This window comes from Molothrus aeneus, chromosome 29 (genome assembly GCF_037042795.1).
Source record: "Molothrus aeneus isolate 106 chromosome 29, BPBGC_Maene_1.0, whole genome shotgun sequence".
Lineage (NCBI taxonomy): Eukaryota > Metazoa > Chordata > Aves > Passeriformes > Icteridae > Molothrus > Molothrus aeneus.
This window is the reverse complement of record NC_089674.1, coordinates 1,222,473-1,245,815: the sequence shown is the minus strand read 5'-3', so window position 1 is coordinate 1,245,815 and position 23,343 is coordinate 1,222,473. Positions and strand designations below refer to the sequence as shown.

General features: G+C 66.6%; 3 protein-coding genes across 3 annotated transcripts; 1 reads left to right on the top strand and 2 right to left on the bottom strand.

Moving 5' to 3' along the window:
- Positions 1 to 339: 339 nt before the first annotated feature.
- On the top strand, positions 340 to 12,871 carry NPC1L1 (NPC1 like intracellular cholesterol transporter 1). The gene is made up of 19 exons (XM_066567346.1): positions 340 to 393; positions 1,520 to 3,036; positions 3,616 to 3,716; positions 3,793 to 3,965; positions 4,427 to 4,555; positions 5,000 to 5,182; positions 5,426 to 5,543; positions 5,850 to 5,977; positions 6,432 to 6,569; positions 7,079 to 7,168; positions 7,276 to 7,466; positions 7,543 to 7,670; positions 8,528 to 8,648; positions 8,933 to 8,988; positions 9,469 to 9,619; positions 10,261 to 10,492; positions 10,996 to 11,109; positions 11,936 to 12,098; positions 12,717 to 12,871. The coding sequence occupies exons 1-19, from the start codon at positions 340 to 342 to the stop codon at positions 12,869 to 12,871; spliced, it is 3,942 nt and encodes a 1,313-aa protein (XP_066423443.1).
- Positions 12,872 to 13,193: 322 nt separating this feature from the next.
- MRPS24 (mitochondrial ribosomal protein S24) lies at positions 13,194 to 15,180 on the bottom strand. The gene is made up of 4 exons (XM_066567395.1): positions 15,135 to 15,180; positions 14,616 to 14,684; positions 14,130 to 14,241; positions 13,194 to 13,599 (listed from the first exon to the last, which is right to left on the bottom strand). Exons 1-4 carry the CDS (start codon positions 15,159 to 15,161, stop codon positions 13,316 to 13,318), a joined length of 492 nt encoding a protein of 163 aa, XP_066423492.1. The 5' UTR covers positions 15,162 to 15,180; the 3' UTR covers positions 13,194 to 13,315.
- Positions 15,181 to 15,574: 394 nt separating this feature from the next.
- C29H2orf42 (chromosome 29 C2orf42 homolog) lies at positions 15,575 to 23,073 on the bottom strand. Its single transcript, XM_066567322.1, has 9 exons — positions 22,967 to 23,073; positions 21,232 to 22,055; positions 20,402 to 20,506; positions 19,937 to 20,068; positions 19,005 to 19,109; positions 18,351 to 18,458; positions 16,793 to 16,893; positions 16,558 to 16,720; positions 15,575 to 15,840 (listed from the first exon to the last, which is right to left on the bottom strand). The coding sequence occupies exons 1-9, from the start codon at positions 22,990 to 22,992 to the stop codon at positions 15,653 to 15,655; spliced, it is 1,752 nt and encodes a 583-aa protein (XP_066423419.1). The 5' UTR covers positions 22,993 to 23,073; the 3' UTR covers positions 15,575 to 15,652.
- Positions 23,074 to 23,343: the final 270 nt, after the last annotated feature.

Here is a 23,343-nt window from a genome sequence, read left to right as displayed (position 1 = left end):
CGAGCTCCCAAATCCCCGTTTTCTCCCATTTCGATGCCCATTGATGCCACCCCGAGCTCCCAAATCCCCGTTTTCTCCACAAATCTGCATCCCTGATGCCACCCAGTGCCACCCCGAGCTCCCAAATCCCCGTTTTGTCCCCGTTTCGGTGCCCGTGGGTGCCCCCCGGTGCCCGCTCGGCGCCGCCCCCGCCCCGCCCGGCGGCCCCGCCCGGATCGATCGATCGATCGGGTTAATGATCGATCCGGCCCGGGGCTGATTGGTCCCGCTGCCATCAGGCCAGCGCTGCCCTGCCCGGGTTTAAAGGCGCGGGTGGCACTTGGGGACACCCCTGCCAGCATGGCCGCCTCCCTGGCACTGCCCGGCGCCCTCCTGGCCGCGCTCCTGGCGCTGGTAGGGGACAGGGACACCGCGGGTGGCACTGGGAGGGACGCGGGGCGGGCACGGGGAGTGGCACCGGTGCGGTGACAGTGGGGCGGCATTTGGGGGGCTGAGGGTGGCAGGGCTGGGGGGACACCGGTGTGGTGCCCACCTGGTGACATTTGGGTGGCACTCGGGAGGTTTGGGGGTGGACACTGGTGTGGTGCCCACCTGGTGACATTTGGGTGGCACTCGGGAGGTTTGGGGGTGGACACCGGTGTGGTGCCCACCTGGTGGCATTTGGGTGGCACTCGGGAGGTTTGGGGGTGGCAGAGCCGAGGGGACACCGGTGTGGTGCCCACCTGGTGACATTTGCGAGGAGCTGAGGGGGACAGTGCTGTGGTGCCCTTTGGGTGCCCGTTGGGTGGCATTCGGAGGTGGCAGGGCTGGGGACACCTCTCGGGTGCCCTTTGGGTGCCATTCAGGGGTGATGTGCAGGAACTGGGAGTGGCAGAGCCGCTCCTTGCGGTGCCCTCGGGTGGCACCCAGGTGACAGCTGGGTGACACTGGGGGGACTGAGAGTGGCAGAGCAGGGGGACACCTCCATGGTGCCCATCAGGTGCCACTTGGGTGGTATTGGGGGGAACTGGGGTGACAGAATGGAGGGGACACCACTGTGGTGCCCTTTGTGTGACATTTGGAGAAACCAAAGGTGGCAGAGCCATGGGGACACTGCTATGGTGCCCACTGGGTGACATTTGGGTGACATTTGGAGGAACTGGAGGTGACAGAATGAGAGGATGATGTCGTGGTGCCCACTGGTGACATTTGGGTGCCATTTGAGGGGACTGGGGCTGGCAGAGCTGTGGGGACACTGCTGTGGTGCCCACTGGGTGCCATTTGGAGGAGCTGGAGGTGGCAGAATGGAGGGGAACACCGCTATGGTGCCCTTTGGGTGACATTTGGGTGACATTTGGAGGACCTGGAGGTGGCAGAACGTGGGGACGATGCCGTGGCGCTCTTTGGGTGCCATTTGGGTGTGGTTTGGAAGAACCAAAGGTGCCAGAGCTGTGGCGCCACCTCCTCAGCACCCACCAGGTTCCCCTCGACCCCTCAAGGTGCCACCACCGTGCCACCACCCCCGTCCCTGTCCCCGCAGGCGTCGCCATCGCTGACCCCCCTGCACCAGGCCGGCGTCTGCGCCTTCTACGGCGAGTGCGGGCGCAACCCCGAGGTCAACGTGTCGCTGGTGCCCTCCAAGGTGCCCTGCCTGTCCAACACGCCGGCGCGGGTGGCGCGGGGCGCGCTGCTGTCCCTGCTGCGCACGGTGTGCCCCGAGCTGGCACGAGGGGACAACGACACCACGCGGGTTTGCTGCAGCTACGGGCAGCTGGTCGCGCTGCGCCTCAGCGTGGAGCTGTCGGGCGCCGTCCTGGCACGGTGCCCATCCTGCGCCCGCAACTTCGCCAACCTCTACTGCCACAACATCTGCAGCCCCGACCAGAGCCTGTTCACCAACGTCACCCGCGTCACCAACTCCAGCGCGGTGCCCGGCGCCCAGGCCGTGCTGGAGTACCAGCTCTTCTACCGCAGCCGCTACGCCGAGGCCGCCTTCGCCTCGTGCCAGGGCGTGCGGCTGCCGGCCACGGGCGGCTATGCCATCTCCACCATGTGCGGGCGCTACGGTGCCCAGCTGTGCACGGCCCAGCGCTGGCTGGACTTCCAGGGCGACAAGAACAACGGGCTGGCACCGCTGCAGATCGACTTCCAGCTGCTGCCCAACGGCTCCGAGCCCGGCCAGGGCATCGCCCCGCTGGACGCGCCCGTCTGGGGCTGCGACGAAGCGCCCAGCGCCGAGCAGGAGCCGTGCTCGTGCCAGGACTGCGCCCAGGCCTGCCCGCCTGTGGTGCCACCCGCCGACCCCCCGCCGCCGTTCCGCATCGGCCGCGCCGACGGCGTGCTGGTCATCTGCGTGCTGCTCTTCGCCAGCCTGGCCCTGGCCTTCCTGGCGGCCGTGCTGTGCCGCAGGGGCGCGGCCGAGGTGGCGCTGAAGCCGCGTGCCCGCGGGCGCTCGCAGCGGGTCAGCGACGCCTGGCAGCGCGGCCTGGAGCGGGCGTTCCGCCGCTGGGGCACCGCCGTGGCCACCTGGCCGCTGCCCGTGCTGGCCGTGGCCGTGGCGGTGGCCGGGGGGCTCTCGGCCGGGCTGGTGACCCTGCGGCTGACCACGGACCCCGTGGAGCTCTGGTCGGCGCCGGGCAGCCGTGCCAGGCAGGAGAAGGAGTTCCACGACCGCCACTTCGGGCCCTTCCTGCGCACCAACCAGGTGATCGTGACGGCGCCGGGGCGCTCTGGCATCACCTACGACTCGGTGGTGCTGGGCACCAAGAACTTCAGCGGGGTGCTGGCCCAGGACGTGCTGCTGGCGCTGCTGGAGCTGCAGGAGGAGCTGGCGGGCACCACGGCGTGGGCAGCGGGCGCGGGCAGGAACGTCTCCCTGCAGGACGTGTGCTACGCCCCCCTGAACCCCACGGCGCCCGGCGTGGGCGACTGCGCCGTGTCCAGCGTCACTCAGTACTTCCAGAACAACCGCAGCCGCCTGGCACTCAGCGCCTGGCAGCAGGATGGCAAACTGCAGGGCACCGTGGACTGGCACGACCACCTCATCTACTGCGTCAAGTGGGTGCCACGGGCGGGGGGCACCGGGGGCCCCTCTGTGGGGGCGGCATGGTCAGCGTGGGATGCCCAGCTGTGGGGTTCGGGTGCCCCAAGGGGTGCTGGACATGGCACAGTGCCCATGGGGTGCCCAGTTATGGGGCTGGGGTGACATCTGTGGAGTGCTGGGCACCCGTGGGATGCCAGATTTGGGGGTTTGGGTGCTCTCATGGGGCACTCAGGGTGTCAGGGTGCCACCCACCGCTCCCAGAGTGTCACCTCTGTGTCCCCCAGCATGTCCAGGTGCCTGTGGGGTGCCAGGCTCAGGGGTTGGGCTGTCACCCACGTGTTCCCCATCACTGTTGGGTGCCAGGCCAGGTCTCTGGGGTGTCACCTGCGTGTCCCCATCACTGCTGGGTGCCAGGCTGTGTCTCTGGGGTGCCACCCGCGTGTCCCCATCACTGTTGGGTGCCTGCCCGTGGGTTCAGGGTGCCACCCACACGTCCCCCACGCCAGCCCGGGTGCCCCGCGGGTGGCAGCGGGCGCGGGGCCGGGGCCGGGCGGGCACAGCCCCCGCTGACGGCCCGGCCCTGTCGCCACCAGCTCCCCGCTCTCCTTCAAGGACATCACGGCGCTGGAGCTGAGCTGCATGGCCGAGTACGGCGGGCCCGTGTTCCCCTACATCGCCCTGGGCGGATACCGCGGTACGGGGCTGCTCTGGGGTGTCCCCGCCGTGTCCCCCCGCGCTGGCCCCGCGGTGTCACCGCCGTGTCCCCGCAGAGTCGGAGTACACGGAGGCCGAGGCGCTCATTGTCACCTACTCGCTGAACAATTTCCCCGCGGGGGACCCGCGCCTGGAGTGGGCGCTGAGCTGGGAGCGGCAATTCCTGAGCGTGGTGCGCGACTTCCAGCGGCGCCACCGCCACAACCTCTCGGTCACCTTCATGGCCGAGGTGGGCGCCGTGTCCCCTGCGTGTCCCTGTGTGACCGCCGTGTCCCCTGTGTGTCCCCTGTGTGTCCTCTCTGTGTCCCTGTGTGTCCTCTCCCTGTCCCCTGTGTGTCCTCTCTGTGTCTCCCCCGTATCCCCTGTGTCCCTCTCTGTGTCCCTCCGTGTCCCTGTGCCCCCCATGTCCCTGGTGGCCCCGTGTCCCTGTGCCCCTATGCCCCCTCCATGTCCCCTCCGTGTCCTCAGTGTCGCCATTGTCCCTGTGCCACTTCCATGTCCCCCAATGTCCCCCATGCCCCTGGTGCCTCCAGTGTCCCCTATGTCCCTGTCCCCCCTCTATGCCCCCATGTCTCCAGTGCCCCTTTTGCTCTCTGTGTCCCCATGTCCCTGTCCCCCCTCCATGTCCCGGTGCCCTCGGTGTCCCCGGTGTCCCCTCATCTGTCGCTGTGGCTGTCGCTGTCCCCTCAGCGCTCTCTGGAGGATGAGATCAACCGCACGAGCGGGGAGGACCTGCCGGTGTTCGCCATCAGTTACCTGCTGGTGTTCGCCTACATCGCGCTGGCCCTGGGCGAGTACACGGCCTGGAGGAGGGTGCTGGTGAGCCGGGGGCACCGGGGGCACGGGGGGCACCGGGGGGCACCGGGGGGCACAGGGACCTGGTGAGCCCAGGGCAGGTTCGGAGGGTCGGTTTGGGGGCGTCCTGAGGGGTTCGGGGGGTGGCAGAGGGACCTTGTGAGCCCCGGGGGACACGGGGGTGGCACAGGGGGGCACAGGGTCCTGGTGAGCCCTGGATTGGGGGGGGGGGGGGGGGTTGGTTTGGGGGGATTCGGGGGAGTTTGGGAAAATCCGGAGGGATTCGGGGGGGATCGGTTCGGGCGGATCCCGGCGATCCCGGGGGCACTGAGGGGCGGTGGCAGCGGCCTGAGGGGTTCGGGGGTGCCCACCCGGGGGGTTCGGGGGTGCCCACCCGGGGGGTTCGGGGGTGCCCACCCGGGGGGTTCGGGGGTGCCCACCCGGGGGCGCTGACCCGCGGTGCCGCAGGTGGAGTCGAAGGTGACGCTGGCGCTCGGGGGCATCGCGGTGGTGCTGGGGGCCGTGCTGGCCGCCATGGGGCTGCTGGCGCTGCTGGGGCTGCCCTCGTCCCTCATCATCATCGAGGTCGTGCCCTTCCTCGTGCTGGCCGTGGGCGCCGACAACATCTTCATCTTCGTGCAGGAGCTGCAGGTGGGCACCGGGGGGCACCGGGGGGCACTGGGGGCACCGAGGGGCACCAGGGGATGGAGTTGTCCTTGGGGATGGGGGCACCGGGGGGCACCGAGGGCACTTTTGGGATTCCCATGGGGGTCCCCGTGGGGCAGATGGGCACCCTCGGGTGGGCAGGGGGTGCCCGCGGGGCTCCCCCGGCTCTGAGGGTGTTCCCCGGCTCTGGGGGTGCCCCTGGGCGCCCCCGACCCCCCCCTCTGGCAGCAGCAGTCGCAGCAGGAGCCGGGCGAGACGCGGGAGCAGCACCTGGGGCGGGTGCTGGCACAGGTGGCACCGAGCATGCTGCTCTGCAGCCTCTCCGAGACCGTCTGCTTCCTGCTGGGTGAGGAGGGGGCACCGCGGGCACCGGGGGGGCACCGGGACATGGGGGGCACCGGGGCCAGCTGGGCATGGAGGCGGCACGGTGGCATGGGGGGCACAGGGGGTACAGGGGCTGGGGGGCATGAGGGATATGGGGGGCACAGGGTGGGCACAGGGACATGGGCCGGGGTGGGGGGGTGGTGTGGGGGGGCGGGCACAGGGTCCTGGTGACACCAGGAGGTGCCAGGGGGGTCTCCGGTGACGCAGGGGTGCCCGGGGGGTGCCAGGGGGGTCTCTGATGACCCGGGGGGTGGCCGGGGTCCCGCAGGTGCCCTCTCGTCCATGCCCGCCGTGCGCACCTTCGCCCTGACGGCCGCGCTCGCCATCGCGCTGGACTTTGTGCTGCAGATGTCGGGGTTTGTGGCGCTGGTGGCGCTCGACAGGCGGCGACAGGAGGTGGCACCGGGGGGGGAGGGGGGCACCGCGGGGCGAGGGGAGGGGGCACGGGGCGGGTGCTCAGGGTGGGTGTGAGGATGCCCAGGGTGGGCACAGGGTGGGCACGAGGACCCCAGGGTGACCATGGGAATCCCAAGGTGGGTGTGAGAATCCCCAGGGTGGGCACAGGGTGGGTATGGGGTCCCCAGGGTGGGTGAAAGGATCCCCAGGGTGGGCACAGGGTGGGTGAGAGGTCCCCAGGGTTACCATGGGCATGGCAAGGTGGGTGAGGGTCTGCAGGGTGGGCACGGGGTGCCCATGAAGCCCCCAGGGTGGGTGAGGGTCCCCAGGCTGTGCCCAGGCTGGGCAGGGCACACCCGCAGGGCACGAGGGGGCTGTGGAGGAGCCGTGCCAACCCCCCCGTGCCAACCCCCCCCGTGCCAACCCCCCTGTGCCAACCCCGCCGTGCCCCCAGGCCGGGCGCTTCGACCTCTGCTGCTGCTGCGGGACAGGCAAGGAGGGCACGGCCGGGGGGGGCCGGGGGCTGCTGCGCCCCTTCCTCGAGCGCTGCTACACCCCCGTGCTGCTGCACCCCCTCGTGAGACCCGCGGTGGTGAGGGCACGGGGGCACCGGGGGGCACCGGGGACATGGGGGGCATTGGGGGCATCAGGGGCACCGGCGGGCATTGGGGACATTGGGGACATGGGGGGCATTGAGGGCATGGGGGGCATTGGGGGACAATTGGGGGCATGGGGGGCATTGGGGGCATTGGGGACATTGGGGGCATTGGAGACATGGGGGGCATTGAGGGACAATGGGGGCACAGGGGACACGGGAACAGGGGGGTCACAGGGGGCACGGGGGGCATTGAGGGACAATGGGGGTACAGGGGGACACCGGGCACGGAGGGCACAGGGGGAATTGGGAAGATGGGGGCACGGGGGGCACAGGGGGTATTGGGGGTGTGTGAAGGGGTTTTGGGGGTCCCGGGGGGGGTCTCTGAGGGGTTTGGGGGTCCCAGGGGGGTTTCTGGGGTCCCAGGGGGTCTCTGGGGTTTTGAGGGTCCCGGGGGCGTCTCTGGGGTGTTGGGGTCCAGGTCCCTGAGCAGAGCCCCCCCCCAGGTGCTGCTGTTCCTGTTCGTGGCCTGTGCTGGGCTCTTCCTGCTCTTCCACGTGTCCGTGGGGCTGGACCAGGAGCTGGCACTGCCTGAGGTGGGCACATGGGTGGCATGGCCCTGTATGGGGGCACGCGGGGACGCTGGGACCCCTCTGTGCCCCTCTGTGCCCCTCTGTGCCCCGCTGATGCCAGCTGTCCCCAGGACTCGTACCTGCTCCAGTACTACTCGGCCCTGAACCAGTACCTGGCCGTGGGTGTCCCCACCTACTTTGTCACCACGGGCGGGTACAACTTCTCCTCGGAGAACGGCACCAACGCCATCTGCTCCAGCTCGGGCTGCGATGCCAACTCGCTGACGCAGAGCATCCAGCTGGCCACGCGCTTCCCCAACGTGTGAGTGCCCGCGGGCACCCCCAGGGACCCCAGCTGGCCGTGCCCGGCCTCTGCCAGCCCCCTGTGCCCTCCGCAGGTCCTACCTGGCCATCCCGGCCACCTCGTGGCTGGACGATTTCCTGGACTGGCTGAACCCCACCGTGCGCTGCTGCCGCATCCACCAGAGCGGGGAGCACCAGGGCCAGTTCTGCCCCTCCACCAGCAGTGAGCGAGGGCAGGGGCTGAGCTGGGGGCACCCAGTGGGCACCACGGGGGCCGTTGGGTGCCCGTTGGGTGCCACCATGGGGGCCGTTGGGTGGCCATTGGGTGGCCATTGGGTGGCTGTTGGGGTGGCCATTGAGTGCCCACCATGATGGCTGTTGGGTGCTCATCACAGTGGCCATTGGTTGGTCATTGGGTGCCCACCATGGTGGCCATTGGGTGGCCACTGGGTGCACACCATGAGGGCCATTGGGTGTACATTGCGTGTCCACTACCGTGACCATTGGGTGCCCACCATGGTGGTCCTTAGGGGGACATTGAGCGTCCACCACAGTGGCTGTTGGGTGGCCATTGAGTGTCCACCATCGTGGCCACTGGGTGCCCACCATGGTGGCCACTGGTTGGTCATTGGGTGCCCACCATGGTGGCCACTGGTTGGTCATTGGGTGCCCACCATGATGGCCGTTGGGTGGTCATTGGGTGCCCACCATGGTGGTCTTTAGGTGGACATTGAGTGTCCACCACAGTGGCTGTTGGGTGGCCATTGAGTGCCCACCATGATGGCCTTTGGGTGCCCACCATGGATTGTCCTTTGATGTACACTGAGTGTCCACTGCCATGGCCATTGGGTGCCCACCATGGTGGTCATTGGGTACCTACAATGATGCCCACAATGCACCAGCTCAGTGCCTGCTGTGGTGGCCCCTGTGTGCCCTGTGTGTGCCCACACCGACCCCTGTGTGCCCACACTGACCCCTGTGTGTGCCCACACCGACCCCTGTGTGCCCACACCGACCCCTGTGTGTGCCCACACCGACCCCTCTGTGTGTGCCCACACTGACCCCTGTGTGTGCCCACAGCTGACCCCAGCTGTGCTCTGGGGCAGTGCCTGAAGAAGCTGCGCCGCCCCACGGCCGAGGAGTTCCAGCGCTTCCTGCCCTGGTTCCTGCAGGACCGGCCCACCCTGCAGTGCCCCAAGGGGTGAGTGGCACCATGGTGGCACTGCCCTGGCACTGGGGTGGCATTGGGGCGTGCTACCGGGGGGACACACAGGAGTAAATGCCACCCAAGGGGACACAGAGGTGGGTGGCACTGTGGAGGCATCGAGGGTGGGTGCCACTTGTGGGGACACCCGGGGCTCAGTGCCACCCATGGCGGTGGTGACACCCAGGGACATGAACACCAGCATGGGCACACCTGGGTGTCCCCTGACCCTGTGTCCCCCATGTCCCTGTGTCTCCCCTGACCCTCCCGTGTCCCCGCAGTGGCCTGGGCGCCTACGACACCTCGGTGAGCATGGACGCCAATGGCACCATCCTGGGTGAGTGAGAGTGGCACGGGCACAGGGGCTGGGGGTGACCGCTGACCACTGGGGTGACCGCTGACCACTGGGGTGACCACTGACAACTGGGGTGACTGCTGACCCCTGGCAGTCACCACTGACCACCGGGGTGACCACTGACCACTGGGGTGACCACTGACCCTGGCAGTGACCATTGACCACCAAGGTGACCACTGACCTCCAGGGGTGACCATTGACCACCAGGGGTGACTGCTGACCACCCCGTGGTGCCCGCTGCCCCCGGAGTGACCACTGCCCCCAGAGTGACCACTGCCCCCAGAGTGACCACTGCCCCGTGGTGCTCACTGCCCCCATGGTGCCCACTGCCCGTGGTGCCCGCTGCCCCTGGAGTGCCCGCTGCCCCTGGAGTGCCCGCTGCCCCTGGAGTCCCCATTGTCCCCATGGTGCCACTGTCCCCACGGTGCCCCCCGCCCCGTGCTGACGCTGCCGTGCCCGCAGCCACCCGTTTCATGGCGTACCAGCGCCCGCTGCGCACGTCCCAGGAGTACACGGGTGCCCTGCGTGCCGCCCGCGCCCTGGCAGAGCACATCACGGGCACCCTGCGCGCCGTGCCCGGCACCGACCCCGCCTTCCGCGTCTTCCCCTACACGTGAGTGGCACTGCCAGCCCGGGGGGGGGGACAGGTAGCGGTGCCCAGGTCGGGGTGCCCATGCCAGGGTGCAGGGAGTGCCCCAGTGCCCTTGTTGGGAGTCATGAGTTGGTGCCCCAGTGAGGGGTGCCCATGCCAGGGTGCTGGGGGTGCCCCAGTGCCCTTGTTGGGTGCCCACACCGGGATACTCAGTGCCCATTTTGGGGTCCCAGTGCCCATTTTGGAGTCCCAGTGCCCGTATCAGGGCGCCCAGTGCCCATTTTGGGTTGCCCAGTGCCCATATCAGGATACCCAGTGCTCATTTTGGGGTCCCAGTGCCCATTTTGGGTTGCCCAGTGCCCATATCACAATACCCAGTGCTCATTTTGGGGTCCCGGTGCCCATTTTGGGGTCCTAATGCCCGTTTTGGGGTGCCCAGTGCCCATATCACAATACCCAGTGCTCATTTTGGGATACCCGGTGCCCATTTCGGGGTGCCCAGTGCCCATTTTGGTGTCACGATGCCCATATCACGATGCCCAGAGCCCGTTTTGGGGTCCCAGTGCCCATTTTGCGGTGCCCGGTACCCGTTTTGGGGTGCCCGGTGCCCCTCCCCGGCTGCCCGGTGCCACGGCCGGTGCCAGCGCGGTGCCACCCCGCAGGGTGACGTACGTGTACTACGAGCAGTACCTGACGGTGGTGCTGGAGGGGCTGCTGACGTTGGCACTGTGCCTGGTGCCCACCTTCACCGTGTCCTTCCTGCTGCTGGGCATGGACGTGCGCTCCAGCCTGGCCACGCTGCTGACCATCGCCATGGCCCTGCTGGGCACCGTGGGCTGCATGGCGCTCTGGGCTGTGCCCTACAACGCCGTGGCACTCATCAACCTGGTGGCGGTGCGGGCACGGGGGGTGGCACGGGGACATGGGGCACAGGACACGGGGGACAGTGAGGATACAGGGCACCAGGGGTGGCACGGGGACGTGGGGAACAGGGCGTGTGGGGTGGCACACGGGGATATGGGGCACGGGGGACAACAGGGACATGGGGCACGGGGGTGGCACAGGGGACAGAGCGGACACGGGGCACAGGGCATGGGGGGTGGCACAGGGGACAGCGGGACACAGGGGGTGGCATGGGGGACAGCAGGGACATGGGGCACGTTGGGTGGCACAGGGACACGGGGGATACGGGGTGGCAGCGGGCATGTGAGGTGGGACACAGGGTGGCTTTGTGGGCACAGGAGGTGGCAGCAGGAGCTGGGACATACAGGGTGGCACAGGGGTGGCTCTGGTGGCACTGGGGGTGGCTCTGGGGACACTGGGGTGGCTCTGGAGGCACAGGGGGTGGCTCTGGGGGCACAGGCGGTGCCCGGGGTGCCAGCCCGGTGTCCCCACAGGCCGTGGGCATCTTGGTGGAGTTCGTGTCCCACATCACCTGCGCCTTCACCCGCAGCCGCCAGCCCACGCGGGTGGCACGAGCCGCAGAGGCCACTGTCACCATGGGCAGCAAGGTGGGCACGGGGACGCTGCGGGCCACCAAACCCTGCCAGGGTGGGGGTGGCACCGCGGGATTCCCTCCTGGGGTGGGAGGTGACACCGAGGGACCCCAAACTGTCCTGGGGGTGGCATCGTGGGACCCCAAACCCATCTGGAGCTGGGCGGTGGCACTGCGGGACCCCAAACCCTCCTGGGCCAGGAGGTGACACCGAGGGACCTTCTGGGGCTGGGGTGACACCGGAGACCCCAAACCCTCCCGTGGGTGGGAGGTGACACCGGGGGACCTCCTGGGCTGGGAGGTGGCACTGCAGGACCCCAAACCCTCCTGGGACCGGAGGTGACACCGTGGGACCCCAAACTGTCCTGGGGCTGGGGGTGGCACCGTGGGACCTCCTGGTCCGGGGGTGGCCCCGCGGGCCGCTGTCCCTGCTTGGGGCGGTGTCACCGAGCGTGGCCGCTGTCCCTGCCGGGGCGGTGTCACCGAGCGTGGCCGCTGTCCCTGCCGGGGCGGTGTCACCGAGCGCGGCCGCTGTCGCTGCTTGGGGCGGTGTCACCGAGCGCGGCCGCTGTCCCTGCCGGGGCGGTGTCACCGAGCGCGGCCGCTGTCCCTGCTTGGGGCGGTGTCACCGAGCGCGGCCGCTGTCCCTGCCGGGGCGGTGTCACCGAGCGTGGCCGCTGTCCCTGCCGGGGCGGTGTCACCGAGCGCGGCCGCTGTCCCTGCCCGGGCGGTGTCACCGAGCGTGGCCGCTGTCCCTGCCCGGGCGGTGTCACCGAGCGCGGCCGCTGTCCCTGCCCGGGCGGTGTCACCGAGCGCGGCCGCTGTCGCCGCTGTCCCCGCAGGTGGTGGCGGGGGTGGCCATGACCAACCTGCCGGGCGTGGTGGTGCTGGCGTTCGCCAAGGCCCGCCTGGTGCAGATCTTCTTCTTCCGCCTCAACCTCATCGTCACCCTGCTGGGGCTGGCACACGGCCTGGCGTTCCTGCCCGTGCTGCTCAGCTACATCGGTACGGACACCGCGGGGACAGGGGACACCGGGACAGGGACACCGGAACAGGGACACTGGGACAGGGACACTGGGACAGTGTCATCCCCCAGGGACAGGGACACCGCGGGGGACAGGGACACCGCGGGGACAGGGACACCCCTGGGGACAGGGACACCGCAGGGACAGGGACACCGTGGGGACAGGGACACCGGGACAGGGACACCGCGGGGACAGGGACACCGCAGGGACAGGGACACCGCGGGGACAGGGACACCGCAGGGACAGGGACACCCCTGGGGACAGGGACACCGCGGGGACAGGGACACCGGGACAGTGTCATCCCCCAGGGACAGGGACAGGAACACCCCTGGGGACAAGGACGGGGGACAGGGACACTGGGACACTGTCATCCTCCTGGGGACAGGGACACCGTGTCTGTCACCTTGGGGATGGAGACAGGGACAGTGACACCATGTCACCTCCAAGGACAGGGACAGGGACACCAGGCCTGTGTCACCTCAGGGATGGGGACAGGGACACCAGCATCGTGTCACCTGCCCGGGCACAGTGACAGTGACACCATTGTCCCCTCAGCCTGGGGACAGTGACAGTGACACGGTGCCCGCTGTCCCCGCAGGGCCCGCGCCGCAGGTGCCAGCAGGAGAGGCCACGCCAGGGGACACCGTGCAGGGGACACGGCTGGGCCTGAGCAACCCCGGCTTCAAGGACACGGACACGGACAAGGACAAGGACAAGGACAAGGACAAGGACAAGGGCTCCGGGAAGGGCTGAGCGCCCCCGGCCCCCCCGTGCCCCTCCCCCCTCCCCGTGCCCCTCCCCCCTTTCTATTTAAACTGGTTTTGTCACATCCGGCACTGGTTGGACTGGGATGGATGGGGGGAAGGTGCTGCACAATGTCCCAGGGGTGGGGACACTGTGGGGACACCATGTGGGACACGGGGACACTGTGGGGACATGGGGACAGCATGTGGGGCACAGGGACATTGTCGGGCACAGGGACACTGTGGGGACAGTGAGGATACCCCAGATCATTCCTTTAGGAACATTTATGGGTTTATTCCCTAGAGGAGCTTGTAGGGCACATCCCAGATCATTCCTTTAGGAACATTTATAGGTTTATTCCCTGGAGGAGCTTGTAGGGCACACCGAGGACATTCCAGATCATCCCTTTAGGGCCGTTTATAGTTTTTTTAGGACCATTTACAGGTTTATTCCCTAGAGGAACTTGTAGGGCAGGCGGGCGGGCAGGGTCTGCAGCTCCAGGCGCACGGGGCACTTGTAGAAGTGGCCGAGCAGGGTCTCGGTGTAGCCCTGCAGGAAGTAGAGCTTGTGGGGTGGCAGTGCCCGCGCCAGCAGGGCACAGAGCACCAGGAGGTTCCCGCGGCGCTTCAGCACCGGCTCGTCCAGGAGCAAACCCGGGAAGGTCCCGGCCAGGAACCGCCGCAGGAACGCGTCCTCCAGGGCCCGCTGGGCCGCCCCTGCCTCGCCACACAGGTTCCCTGGGGACACAGGCGACATTGGGGACATTGGTGGCACACGGGTGGCACTGGGTCACCCCACACTGTGCAGCGCCCACCTCGCCACACAGGTTCCTTGGGGACAGAGGGGACATTGGTGACACACGGGTGGCACTGGGTCACCCCTGCCTGTGCTGCGCCCGCCTCGCCACACAGGTTCCCTGAGGGGACAGGGTGCTGGTGGCACTGGTGGCACTGGGTGCTCAGCCCAGCCGTGCTCCTGGCACCACAGGAGTTGGGTGTTCTGTCCCCAGGATGCCCATGGGTACCACGTGTCACTGTCCCCACCATGCCCACATGTCCCTGTGTCCCATGCCCAGGATGTCCACGTCACTGTCCCCACCATGCCCACGTGTCCCTGTGTCCCCTCACGTGCCCCACACTGCCCTGTCCCCACCGTGCCCCCGTGTCCTCACGGTGCCCCACGGGCCATCCCCCTGTCCCCTCCTGCCCCCATCCCCCTGTCCCCCATGTCCCTCCCTGTCCCCCGGCCCTGTCCCCGTGTCACGCACCGGTGTGCAGGGACAGCCAGCCTTTGCGGTGCCCGATGTGGTGCGGCGCGTGCGCCTGCTCGTACGTCACCATCTTGTCCCCTCTGCCCGCGCGCACCCGCGCCGCCCGCGTCTGTGGGGACAGCGGCGTCAGGGACACGGGGACATGGGGACACTGGGGACAGGGGACACTGGGGACACTGGGGACAGCAGGGTCAGGGGACAGGGGACAGGGGGACAGCAGTGTCAGGGGACATGGGACAATAGGAGACATGGGGTCAGGGGACACAGGGAGAGGGGACAGTGGGGACAGGGGACAGCAGGGACAAGGGACAGGGGGACATCGGGGACAGCGAGAACAGCGAGGACATGGGAACACGGGGACAGTGGGACAGGGGGACAGCAGGGACAGGGGACACAGGGACATGGGACAGTGGGGTCAGGGGACATGGGAACAGCAGGGACGAGGGACAGGGGGACACGGCCGCGGGGTCCCCAAGGACTCACCTTGAGGCACACGGGGCTGGTGTGGAGCTGCCGGGTGGCGCTGGGGACATGGAGGGCACGGGGAAGGACCTGCACAGGGGACAGGGCTGGGGACAGCTGGCAGGGGACATCCCGGTCCCCTGTCCCCAACACAGCCAGCGTGTCCCCAGGAGCCGCACGGAGCAGCCCCGGTGTCCCCGCAGTGGGGACAGCGCTGCTGTGACCCCACAGCCGGTGACGCTAACCCAGCCCTCGGCCCTCTCACCCAGTGCCCCCCACCCTCAGTGTCCCCATGCCCAGTGTCCTTTGTCACCCCCATTCCCGCTGTCCCTTGTCACCCCCATGCCCGGTGCCCCCCAGGCTCAGGTGCCGCATCCCGTGTCCCCAAACCCGGTGTCCCTTGTCACTCCCACCCTCAACGTCCCCCAAACCCGGTGTTTTTCCCCCATTCCCAGTATTTCCCCTAATTTCGGTATTTTCCCTAATTTCCGTATTTTCCCTAATTTCGGTGTTTTTCCCCCATTCCCGCTCTCCCCTCACCCGCAGGGCCCGCGCGGCCGCCGCCATCTTGGCTGAGGGAGCGGCGGCAGCGCCCCCTGGCGGAGGGAGGACAGCGAGGGGGGAACTGGGGATACTGGGGGGACTGGGATGGACTGGGATGGACTGGGGGAAACTGGGGGCACTGGGAGAACTGGGGGTACTGGGGGTGCTGGGGGTACTGGGGGACTGGGAACACTGGGAGTACTGCAAGCACTGGGGATACTGGGAGTACCGGGGGTCCCAGGGACTCCTGAAGGCAACTGGGCACCTCTTGAGTGCTTACTGGGAGCAACTGGGAGCTCCTTTTGGGGGTCTCCCACCTTTCCCCCCCTCCCATTCTGGGGGTCTCACAGGTGTCTCCCCCCAGTTTTGGGGTCCCCCAGCTCCCTCTTTCCCCCCCATCCCGGTGTCCCCCCCCCACACACACACTCAGCCCCCCATGGGGTGACACTGCTTTATTCTGGGGGTGCCCCCGGCTGCCCCCCGCACTCCGAGCCCCCCGTCCGTTTTCGGGGGTCTCAGGGGAAGGCGATGGTGCCCAGGGGGGGCTCGGGGGGGGTCCCGCGGCCGGGGGGCTGCCGGGGCCCCCCGTGGTGCCCGTACTGGAACTTGAGGCGCAGCTCGCCCAGGCGGGAGCGGGGCAGGATGTCGGGGATCCACTCGATGGTGAAGGGCGTGGGCTCCTTCTGCGTGGGGGACGTGTGGCCTGGGGGGGCACGGCGGCGTGGCTGCCTCGGGGAGCCCCTCCATGGACCCCCAACCCCATGGAACCCCCCCTGCTGCCCCTCCATGGACCCCCAACCCCATGGAACCCCCCCTTTTCCTGTCCCTGAACCCCCAACCCCATGGAACCCCCCTTTTCCTGTCCCTTGAACCCCCCCAAACCCATGGAACCCCCCCTGCTGCCCTTCCCTTGAAGCCCCCCCCACCCCTATGCAGAGTTGGGACCTCCTGGGGCTGTTTTGGGGTCCCATCCTACCCCTCCCAGCTGGGTTTTGGGGTCTCACCTTGCCCTTTCTGGGTACTGTTTTGGGGTCCCACCGTGTCCCCTCCCGCGGCTGTTTTGGGGTCCCACCCTGCCCTTCCCGGGGGCTGTTTTGGGGTCCCACCCTGCCCTTCCCGGGGGCTATTTTGGGGTCCCACCCTGCCCTTCCCGGGGGCTGTTTTGGGGTCCCACCCTGCCCTTCCCGGGGGCTATTTTGGGGTCCTACCCTGCCCTTCCCCGGGGCTATTCTGGGGTCCCACCCTGCCCTTTCTGGGGCTATTTTGGGGTCCCACCCTGCCCTTCCCGGGGGCTGTTTTGGGGTCCCACCCTGCCCTTCCCCGGGGCTATTTTGGGGTCCCACCCTGCCCTTCCCGGGGGCTATTTTGGGGTCCCACCCTGCCCTCCCCGCGGCTGTTTCGGGGTCCCCCCGAGCCTCACCGACTTTGAGGAAGGTCTGCAGCTCCAGGGGCCGCAGCGGGGGCTGTCTCTCGTGGGGGCCCAGCCCCTCGGGCAGGCTCTCCACCTCCACGCGGGGGCTGCGGAAGGGCTCGTAGGAGCCGTCGCGGTTCTGCACGAAGCTCCGGGTGATCTCCAGCGGCACCTGCGGGCCGGGCAGCGCTCAGGGCCGGCCCCGCGGGGCTGGGAGGGGTCCGGGGGGGTGTCCCGGCCTTACCTCGGGCGTGTCGAAGATCTGCTTGACCTGCAGGACGTTGGTGATGTGCCAGGTGTACTTGGAGAAGGTGCCCAGGGGCAGCGCGTCCCTGCGCACGAAGGCTGCGGGGAGGGGTCGGGGCGGGCTCGGGGGCTCCGGCCCCTTTGATCTTCCCCCTTCTTTTACTGCCCCTCTTGGTTTTATATCAGCCCTCTTTGGTTTTCCTCTCCTTCCCCACTTTTTTCCTTCTTTTCCTTCCCTTTTCCGCCTCTTTTCCCCCCATTTTTGCTTCTTTTCCCTCCCTTTTTTGCCTCTTTCCCCCCTTTATTTTCCCCCTCATTCCTCCCTTTATTTTCTCCCCTTCCTCCCAATTTTTTATTCCTCTTTTCCGTCCTTCCCCTTCTTTTTTATTCCTCTTTTCCCCCCTTGAATTTCCCACCCTTTGTCTCCCCATTATTTTTCCCCTCCTTTATTTTTCCATCCCCCTTTCCCCCCTTTATTTTTCTACCCCTTTCTCCTTTATTTTCTCCCCCTTTATTTGTGCACCTCCATTTCCCCCCTTTATTCCCCCCCCTTTATTCTTCCATTCCCATTTCCCCCCTTTATTTTTCCACCCCTTTTTTTTCCCCCTTTATTTTTCCCAATTATTTTTCCATCCCCATTTCCCCCCTTATTTGCCCCCTTTTTCCCCTTTATTCCCCCCCTTTTTTCCCCTTTATTCCCCCCTTTCCCCCTTTATTTCCCCCCCATTTTCCCCCCCTTTATTCCCTCCCTACCCCCCCCACTTTTCCCCTTTATTTTTCCACCCCTTTTCCCCCTCTTTATTTTTCCACCCCTTTTTTCTCCCTCCCTTTTGCTTTTCCCCCCTTTTTTTCTCCTTTATTTTCCCCCTCTCTATTTCCCCCCCCTTTATTTTTACCTCCCCCTTTCCCCCTTTATTTCCCCCCCATTTATTCCCCTTTATTTCCCCCCCTCCCCTCCCCTTTTCCATCTCCCCCTCCCCAGCACCCAAGAAAATCCCCGGAATCCTCTCCGTGCCCCTGCTCCTTCCCCCACCCTCAGCTCCCAGCAGGATTTCCCCTTTTTTTGGGGGGTGTTTCCCCTTTTTGGGGGGTGTTTCCCCTTTTTTTGGGGAGGTGTTTCCCCTTTTTTTGGGGGGTGTTTCCCCTTTTTTTGGGGAGGTGTTTCCTCTTTTTTTGGGGAGGTGTTTCCCCTTTTTTTGGGGGGTGTTTCCCCTCTTTTGGGGAGGTGTTTCCCCTTTATTTGGGGGTGTTTCCCTTTTTTTTGGGAGGTGTTTCCCCTTTTTTTGGGGGGAGGTGTTTCCCTTTTTTGGGGGGTGTTTCCCCTTTATTTGGGGAGGTGTTTCCCCTTTTTTGGGGGGCGTTTCCCCTTTTTTTGGGGGGTGTTTCCCCTTTTTTTGGGGGTTGTTTCCCCTTTATTTGGGGAGGTGTTTCCCCTTTTTTTGGGGGGGGTGTTTCCCCTTTATTTGGGGGTGTTTCCCTTTTTTGGGGGGGGTGTTTCCCCTTTTTTGGGGGGGTGTTTCCCCTTTTTTTTGGGGTGTTTTCCCCTCTTTCCTCACCCGTGGTGGAGTTGGGCAGCCTCTTCTTGCCGCTGCCGCTGGAGATTCGCTGCTGGAGAGCCTCGAAGAAGGACTGGGGGATGTGGAAAACCAGCGGCTCTGGGTGGCCTGTGGGGGGACAGCGGGCTCAGGGAGGGGCTGGGGGTCCCAAATTCCCACCCCAAAGTGTCCCTGTGCCTCAGGGGCTCAGCACTGGAGGAATTCCCAAGGAAATGTTTGGGATTTGGAGGCTGTCGCTGTTTTGGGGTCACTGGGAGGAGAATGAGGGTCCCAAATTGTCGCCCCGAAGTGTCCCTGTGGTTTATGGGATTAGCAAAGGGGGAATTCCCAGGGAAATGTTTGGGATTTGGAGGCTGGACCCTCCCTGTTGCTGTTTTGGGGTCACCGGGAGGAGAATGGGGAGGGGGTGGTGGCAATGGCATGGATGGTGAGGGTACAAAATGGCACCAAAAGCGTTCCCAGCTCTCCCAGTCTGGCTCCAGGGGTTCCCAGCCCTTGGAGCAGCTCCGTGGTTTCCTCCAGGGGCCCCGAGCTGCAGGTGGGGCCTCACCTGGGCAGGGCAGAGCAGAGGGACAGAATCCCCCCCTGCCCCACAGCAAACCCCACAAAACATCCGGGGATAGCCCCAGTCCTGCAGTGAGTCCCCACACTCACCCTCAAACTGGTAGTGCATGGTCTGGTGGATGCGCTCTGTGACACTGCCCAGCCACTCCTGGAAGGACAGGGACACCTGGGACTCATCCAGCGCCTGGGGACAGCCTGAGGGGACAGGGAGGGGACACTGCAATGTCACTGTGTCCCCAACCTCACCCCAGGGCTCTGTGACACTGCCCAGCCAGGGAGGGGACACTGCAATGTCACTGTGTCCCCAAACACAGGGCTCTGTGACACTGCCCAGCCAGGGAGGGGACACTGCAATGTCACTGTGTCCCCAAACACAGGGCTCTGTGACACTGCCCAGCCAGGGAGGGGACACTGCAATGTCACTGTGTCCCCAACCTCACCCCAGGGCTCTGTGACACTGCCCAGCCAGGGAGGGGACACTGCAATGTCACTGTGTCCCCAAACACAGGGCTCTGTGACACTGCCCAGCCAGGGAGGGGACACTGCAATATCACTGTGTCCCCATCCCCAGGGCTCTGTGACACTGCCCAGCCAGGGAGGGGACACTGCAATGTCACTGTGTTCCCAACCTCACCCCAGGGCTCTGTGACACTGCCCAGCCACGGAGGGGACACTGCAATGTCACTGTGTCCCCAAACACCATCCCCAGAGCTCTGTGACACTGCCCAGCCAGGGAGGGGACACTGCAATGTCACTGTGTCCCCAAACACCATCCCCAGGGCTCTGTGACACTGCCCAGCCACTCCTGGACCCCAAAGCCCATCCAGTCCCACCATGGTCCCACAGCTCCCCCTGTCCCAGGGGGCTCCAGCCTGGCCTTGGGCACTGCCAGGGATGCAGGGGCAGCCCCAGCTGCTCTGGGAGCTCCATCCCAGCCCCTGCCCACCCTCAAACCAGGAATTCCTTCCCCAGGCCCCCATCAGCCTGAGCACACCCTGAGCTGGCCGTGCCCCAGGGCTCACCGTGCCTCTTCAGTGAGGATGAGGAGGATGAGGAAGGTGAGGAGGAGACAACGGGCAGCTTCCTCAGGCTGCTCCTCCTGGGGCTGGGATGAGCTGGGTCTGGAGCCAGGAGGGGCCCGGGCACCTGCGGGCCTGAGGGAGGCATTGTCACCAACTGTCACCCACTGTCACCCAGTGCCACCCAGTGCCACCCACTGCCACTCACTGTCACCCAGTGCCACCCAGTGCCACCCACTGCCACTCACTGTCACCCACTGTCACCCACTGTCACCTCCCTCCTCCAGGCCTCCGTCCCCCCATCACCAACAGGGACCCCCATGAGTTCCTAACGCCTGGAGCAGCTCCAGAGGTTCCACAGCTGGATCTGACCCCACGGAGCAGCTCCAGAGGTTCCACAGCTGGATCTGACCCCACGGAGCTGCCCTGGGGGGGTTCCAGCCCCCAGCCCTCCCCAGGGACACTCACCTGGCCCCAGGTCCTTCCTCCTCCTCTTGGCCCTGGCAGCAGCCGCCCCCCGTGCCCGCGCTGTGGGGCCCCGGAGCAGCTGCGGGGTCACCGTCCCCTTCAGGCCTGAGTGGGGACACAAGGACTGTCCCTAAAACCATCCCAGCCACAGGGACACTGGGGACACCCCAAAACCCCAGAGAACCCCCCAGCCTCCCGGGAGGCTCCTTTGGAGGGGAGGGGGGGGTTTCATCCTGCTCCCATTGTGGTTTGCACCTTGTGGGGTTATTGGGGTGCAGCTTTTGGGGTGCAGAACCTCCTTAATGGGGTGAGCCCCAAATATTCCTGCTGTGGGATTTAGGCAAATGAACCCCAAATATTCCTTCTGTGGGATTTAGGGGAATGAACCCCAGATATTCCTGCTATGGGTTATGGGCTATGAACCCCAGATATTCCTGCTGTAGGTTCAGGAGAATGAGCCCCAAATATTCCTTCTGTGGGATTTAGGGGAATGAACCCCAAATATTCCTGCTGTGGGAGGGGATTTGGGGGAATGAACCCCACAGGCTGCTCTGGGAAGGGGTTCACAGTTCCCAGCCCTGGAAAAGGACCCCAAACCCAGTGGGATCTGCCCCCCAGCCCCAGTGCATCTCCTTGCTCACAGCAGGACGGGGCAGCACAAACCCAGCACCCAGGGGATTTGGGACCATGGAATGGCTGCTGGCAGAGCCCAGGGGGGTTTTTAGGGTGCCCCCAACCCCCTGCCCGCTCCCACCGCTGCCCAGGGGATTTGGGACCACGGAATGGCCCAGGGGGGTTTTCAGGGTGCCCCCACCCCTGCCCGCTCCCACCGCTGCCATCAGAGGCGAGGAACTCGGAGAACTCCTGGGCCAGGCTCTCGTCGCTGGCGAAGGCGCAGATGCAGGCCAGGAAGTGGATGCAGCGCGTGGGGGGCGACTCCTCCTCCTCCTCCTCTTCCTCCTCCTCCTCCTCCTCGTCCTCCCGCTGCTCCCCCTTGGCACGGCCGTGCCCGGGCCCGCGGCAGGCGCAGGAGAAGCGGCGCTGCCCGAAGCTGGCGTGCAGGTAGCCCAGGCTGTGCCTCTGGCTGGCCTTGCACTTGACCACCAGCACGCTCTTGGTCACCCTCTGCACCAGCGGCCCCGAGGGCTCCGTGGCCAACTCCCACAGGCTCTGCTTGGCCTCGGCGGGCGCCTGCACCGCGCCCAGCACCGAGCTCTTGAGCGGCAGCGGCGTGGCCTCGGCCTGGCAGCCCAGCGCCAGCTTCAGGTGCTGGCACTGCCCTTCGCCCGCCGCCCTGGCGCAGGCGGGCGCGTGGCAGCGCCCCGAGCTCAGCTGGGTGATCAGGGTGCCCTCGGGGGTCTGGATGGCCGTCTCGGACACGCCCAGCTCCACGAAGCAGCGGCGCTGGCGCTGGCGCACGGAGTAGAGCTGGCCCTGGGTGCCGCTGAGGAGCCTCACGGCGTCGGCGGCGCCCGGCGGGCGGCGGGAGCCCGCCCGGAACACGGCCCCGCACGTTTTGTTCTTGCAGCTGAGCCCCCGCGTGCCGTTGTAGGTGCCGCAGCGAGGGCACTTGCGGATGCCACGCAGGGTGGCCTTGCCCAGGTCGGACAGGAAGGACGGGGCTTTGGGCCTGCCCGGGCACGGATCCATGGAGCTGGGGAGAGATGGGGAGAGGGTGAGGGGTCACAGGGGGAGCCTGGCCACAGTGAGCACCCTGACAGGCCCTGTGCCACCCTGAGAGTCCCTGTGCCACCCAGTGAACACCCTGAGAGTCCCTGTGCCATCCTGAGAGGCCCTGTGTCACCTCAATGATCACCCTGGCAGTCCCTGTGCCACCCTGAGAGTCCCTGTGCCACCCAGTGAACACCCTCAGAGTCCCTGTGCCACCCAGTGAACACCTGAGAGTCCCTGTGCCACCCCAGTGAGCACCCTGAGAGTCCCTGTGCCATCCTGGCAGTCCCTGTGCCACCCCAACAGTCCCTGTGCCATCCTGGCAGTCCCTGTGCCACCTCAACAGTCCCTGTGCCATCCTGAGAGGCCCTGTGCCACCTCAATGGTCACCCTGAGAGTTCCTGTGCCATCCTGAGAGGCCCTGTGTCACCTCAATGATCACCCTGGCAGTCCCTGTGCCACCCTGAGAGTCCCTGTGCCATCCTGAGAGGCCCTGTGTCACCTCAATGGTCACCCTGGAAGTCCCTGTGCCACCCCAATGGTCACCCACGCAGTCCCTGTGCCACTCCAATGGTCACCCTGAAAGTCCCTGTGCCACCCTGAGAGTCCCTGTGCCACCCCAGCAGAGCCTGTGCCACCCCACTGGTCACCCACACAGTCCCTGTGCCACTGCAATGGTCACCCTGGCACTGCCTGTGCCACCCTGAGAGACCCAGTGACCACCCTGGCAGTCCCTGTGCCACCCCAGTGACCACCCTGGCACTCCCCGTGCCACCTCCCTCACCCCCGGGTCCGGGGCCCTCTCCTTTCACTCTCAGCCCCGGGGGTCTCTCCCCTCACCGCCAGCCCCCGCCTCCCCTCAGGGCCAGCCCCGGGGGCCTCGTCGCCCCTCACCGGCGTTTCCCGGGGTTTCCCAGCATCCCTCGCGGCCCGTGACGTCAGCTCCGCCGCCGGGCCCGCCCCGGTACCTGGGCCCCGTTACCGCCGCCGGCAGCGCCGTGAGAGCGGCTCCACTTCCGCCACCGGCGCGCTCCTATTGGCCCGCTGGTACCACGTGGTGCAGCGCGGGGGCTGCTGGGAGTTGTAGTCTGAGGAGATTAAACACCCCCACGCTTGGACTACAACTCCCAGCAGCCCCCGCGGCGAGAATTCCCCAATTTCCTTTTTTCCCCCCAAAATTTCGCCTTTTTCCCCCAAATTCCACTCATTTCCCCCCCTAAATCCCAGCAGCTCCACCCACCCCCTTTCAACCCCACCACGCCAGCACCTGA

Excerpts from the sequence above, each read along its gene's own strand:
- MRPS24 (XM_066567395.1), bottom strand. The coding sequence starts at position 15,161 with ATGGCGGCGGCCGCGCGGGCCCTGCGG. Across the intron at positions 14,242-14,615 it reads CCAGCCCCGTGTGCCTCAAG|ACGCGGGCGGCGCGGGTGCG; the intron begins GTGAGTCCTTGG and ends CTGTCCCCACAG. Across the intron at positions 13,600-14,129 it reads CTGGCTGTCCCTGCACACCG|GGAACCTGTGTGGCGAGGCA; the intron begins GTGCGTGACACG and ends CTGTGTCCCCAG.
- NPC1L1 (XM_066567346.1), top strand. The coding sequence starts at position 340 with ATGGCCGCCTCCCTGGCACTGCCCGGCGCCCTCCTGGCCGCGCTCCTG. Across the intron at positions 7,671-8,527 it reads GTTCTGCCCCTCCACCAGCA|CTGACCCCAGCTGTGCTCTG; the intron begins GTGAGCGAGGGC and ends GTGTGCCCACAG. Across the intron at positions 9,620-10,260 it reads TTCCGCGTCTTCCCCTACAC|GGTGACGTACGTGTACTACG; the intron begins GTGAGTGGCACT and ends GCCACCCCGCAG.
- C29H2orf42 (XM_066567322.1), bottom strand. The coding sequence starts at position 22,992 with ATGCTGGGAAACCCCGGGAAACGCCG. Across the intron at positions 22,056-22,966 it reads GGAAACCCCGGGAAACGCCG|CTCCATGGATCCGTGCCCGG; the intron begins GTGAGGGGCGAC and ends ATCTCTCCCCAG. Across the intron at positions 20,069-20,401 it reads GAGGAAGGACCTGGGGCCAG|GCCCGCAGGTGCCCGGGCCC; the intron begins GTGAGTGTCCCT and ends TGCCTCCCTCAG.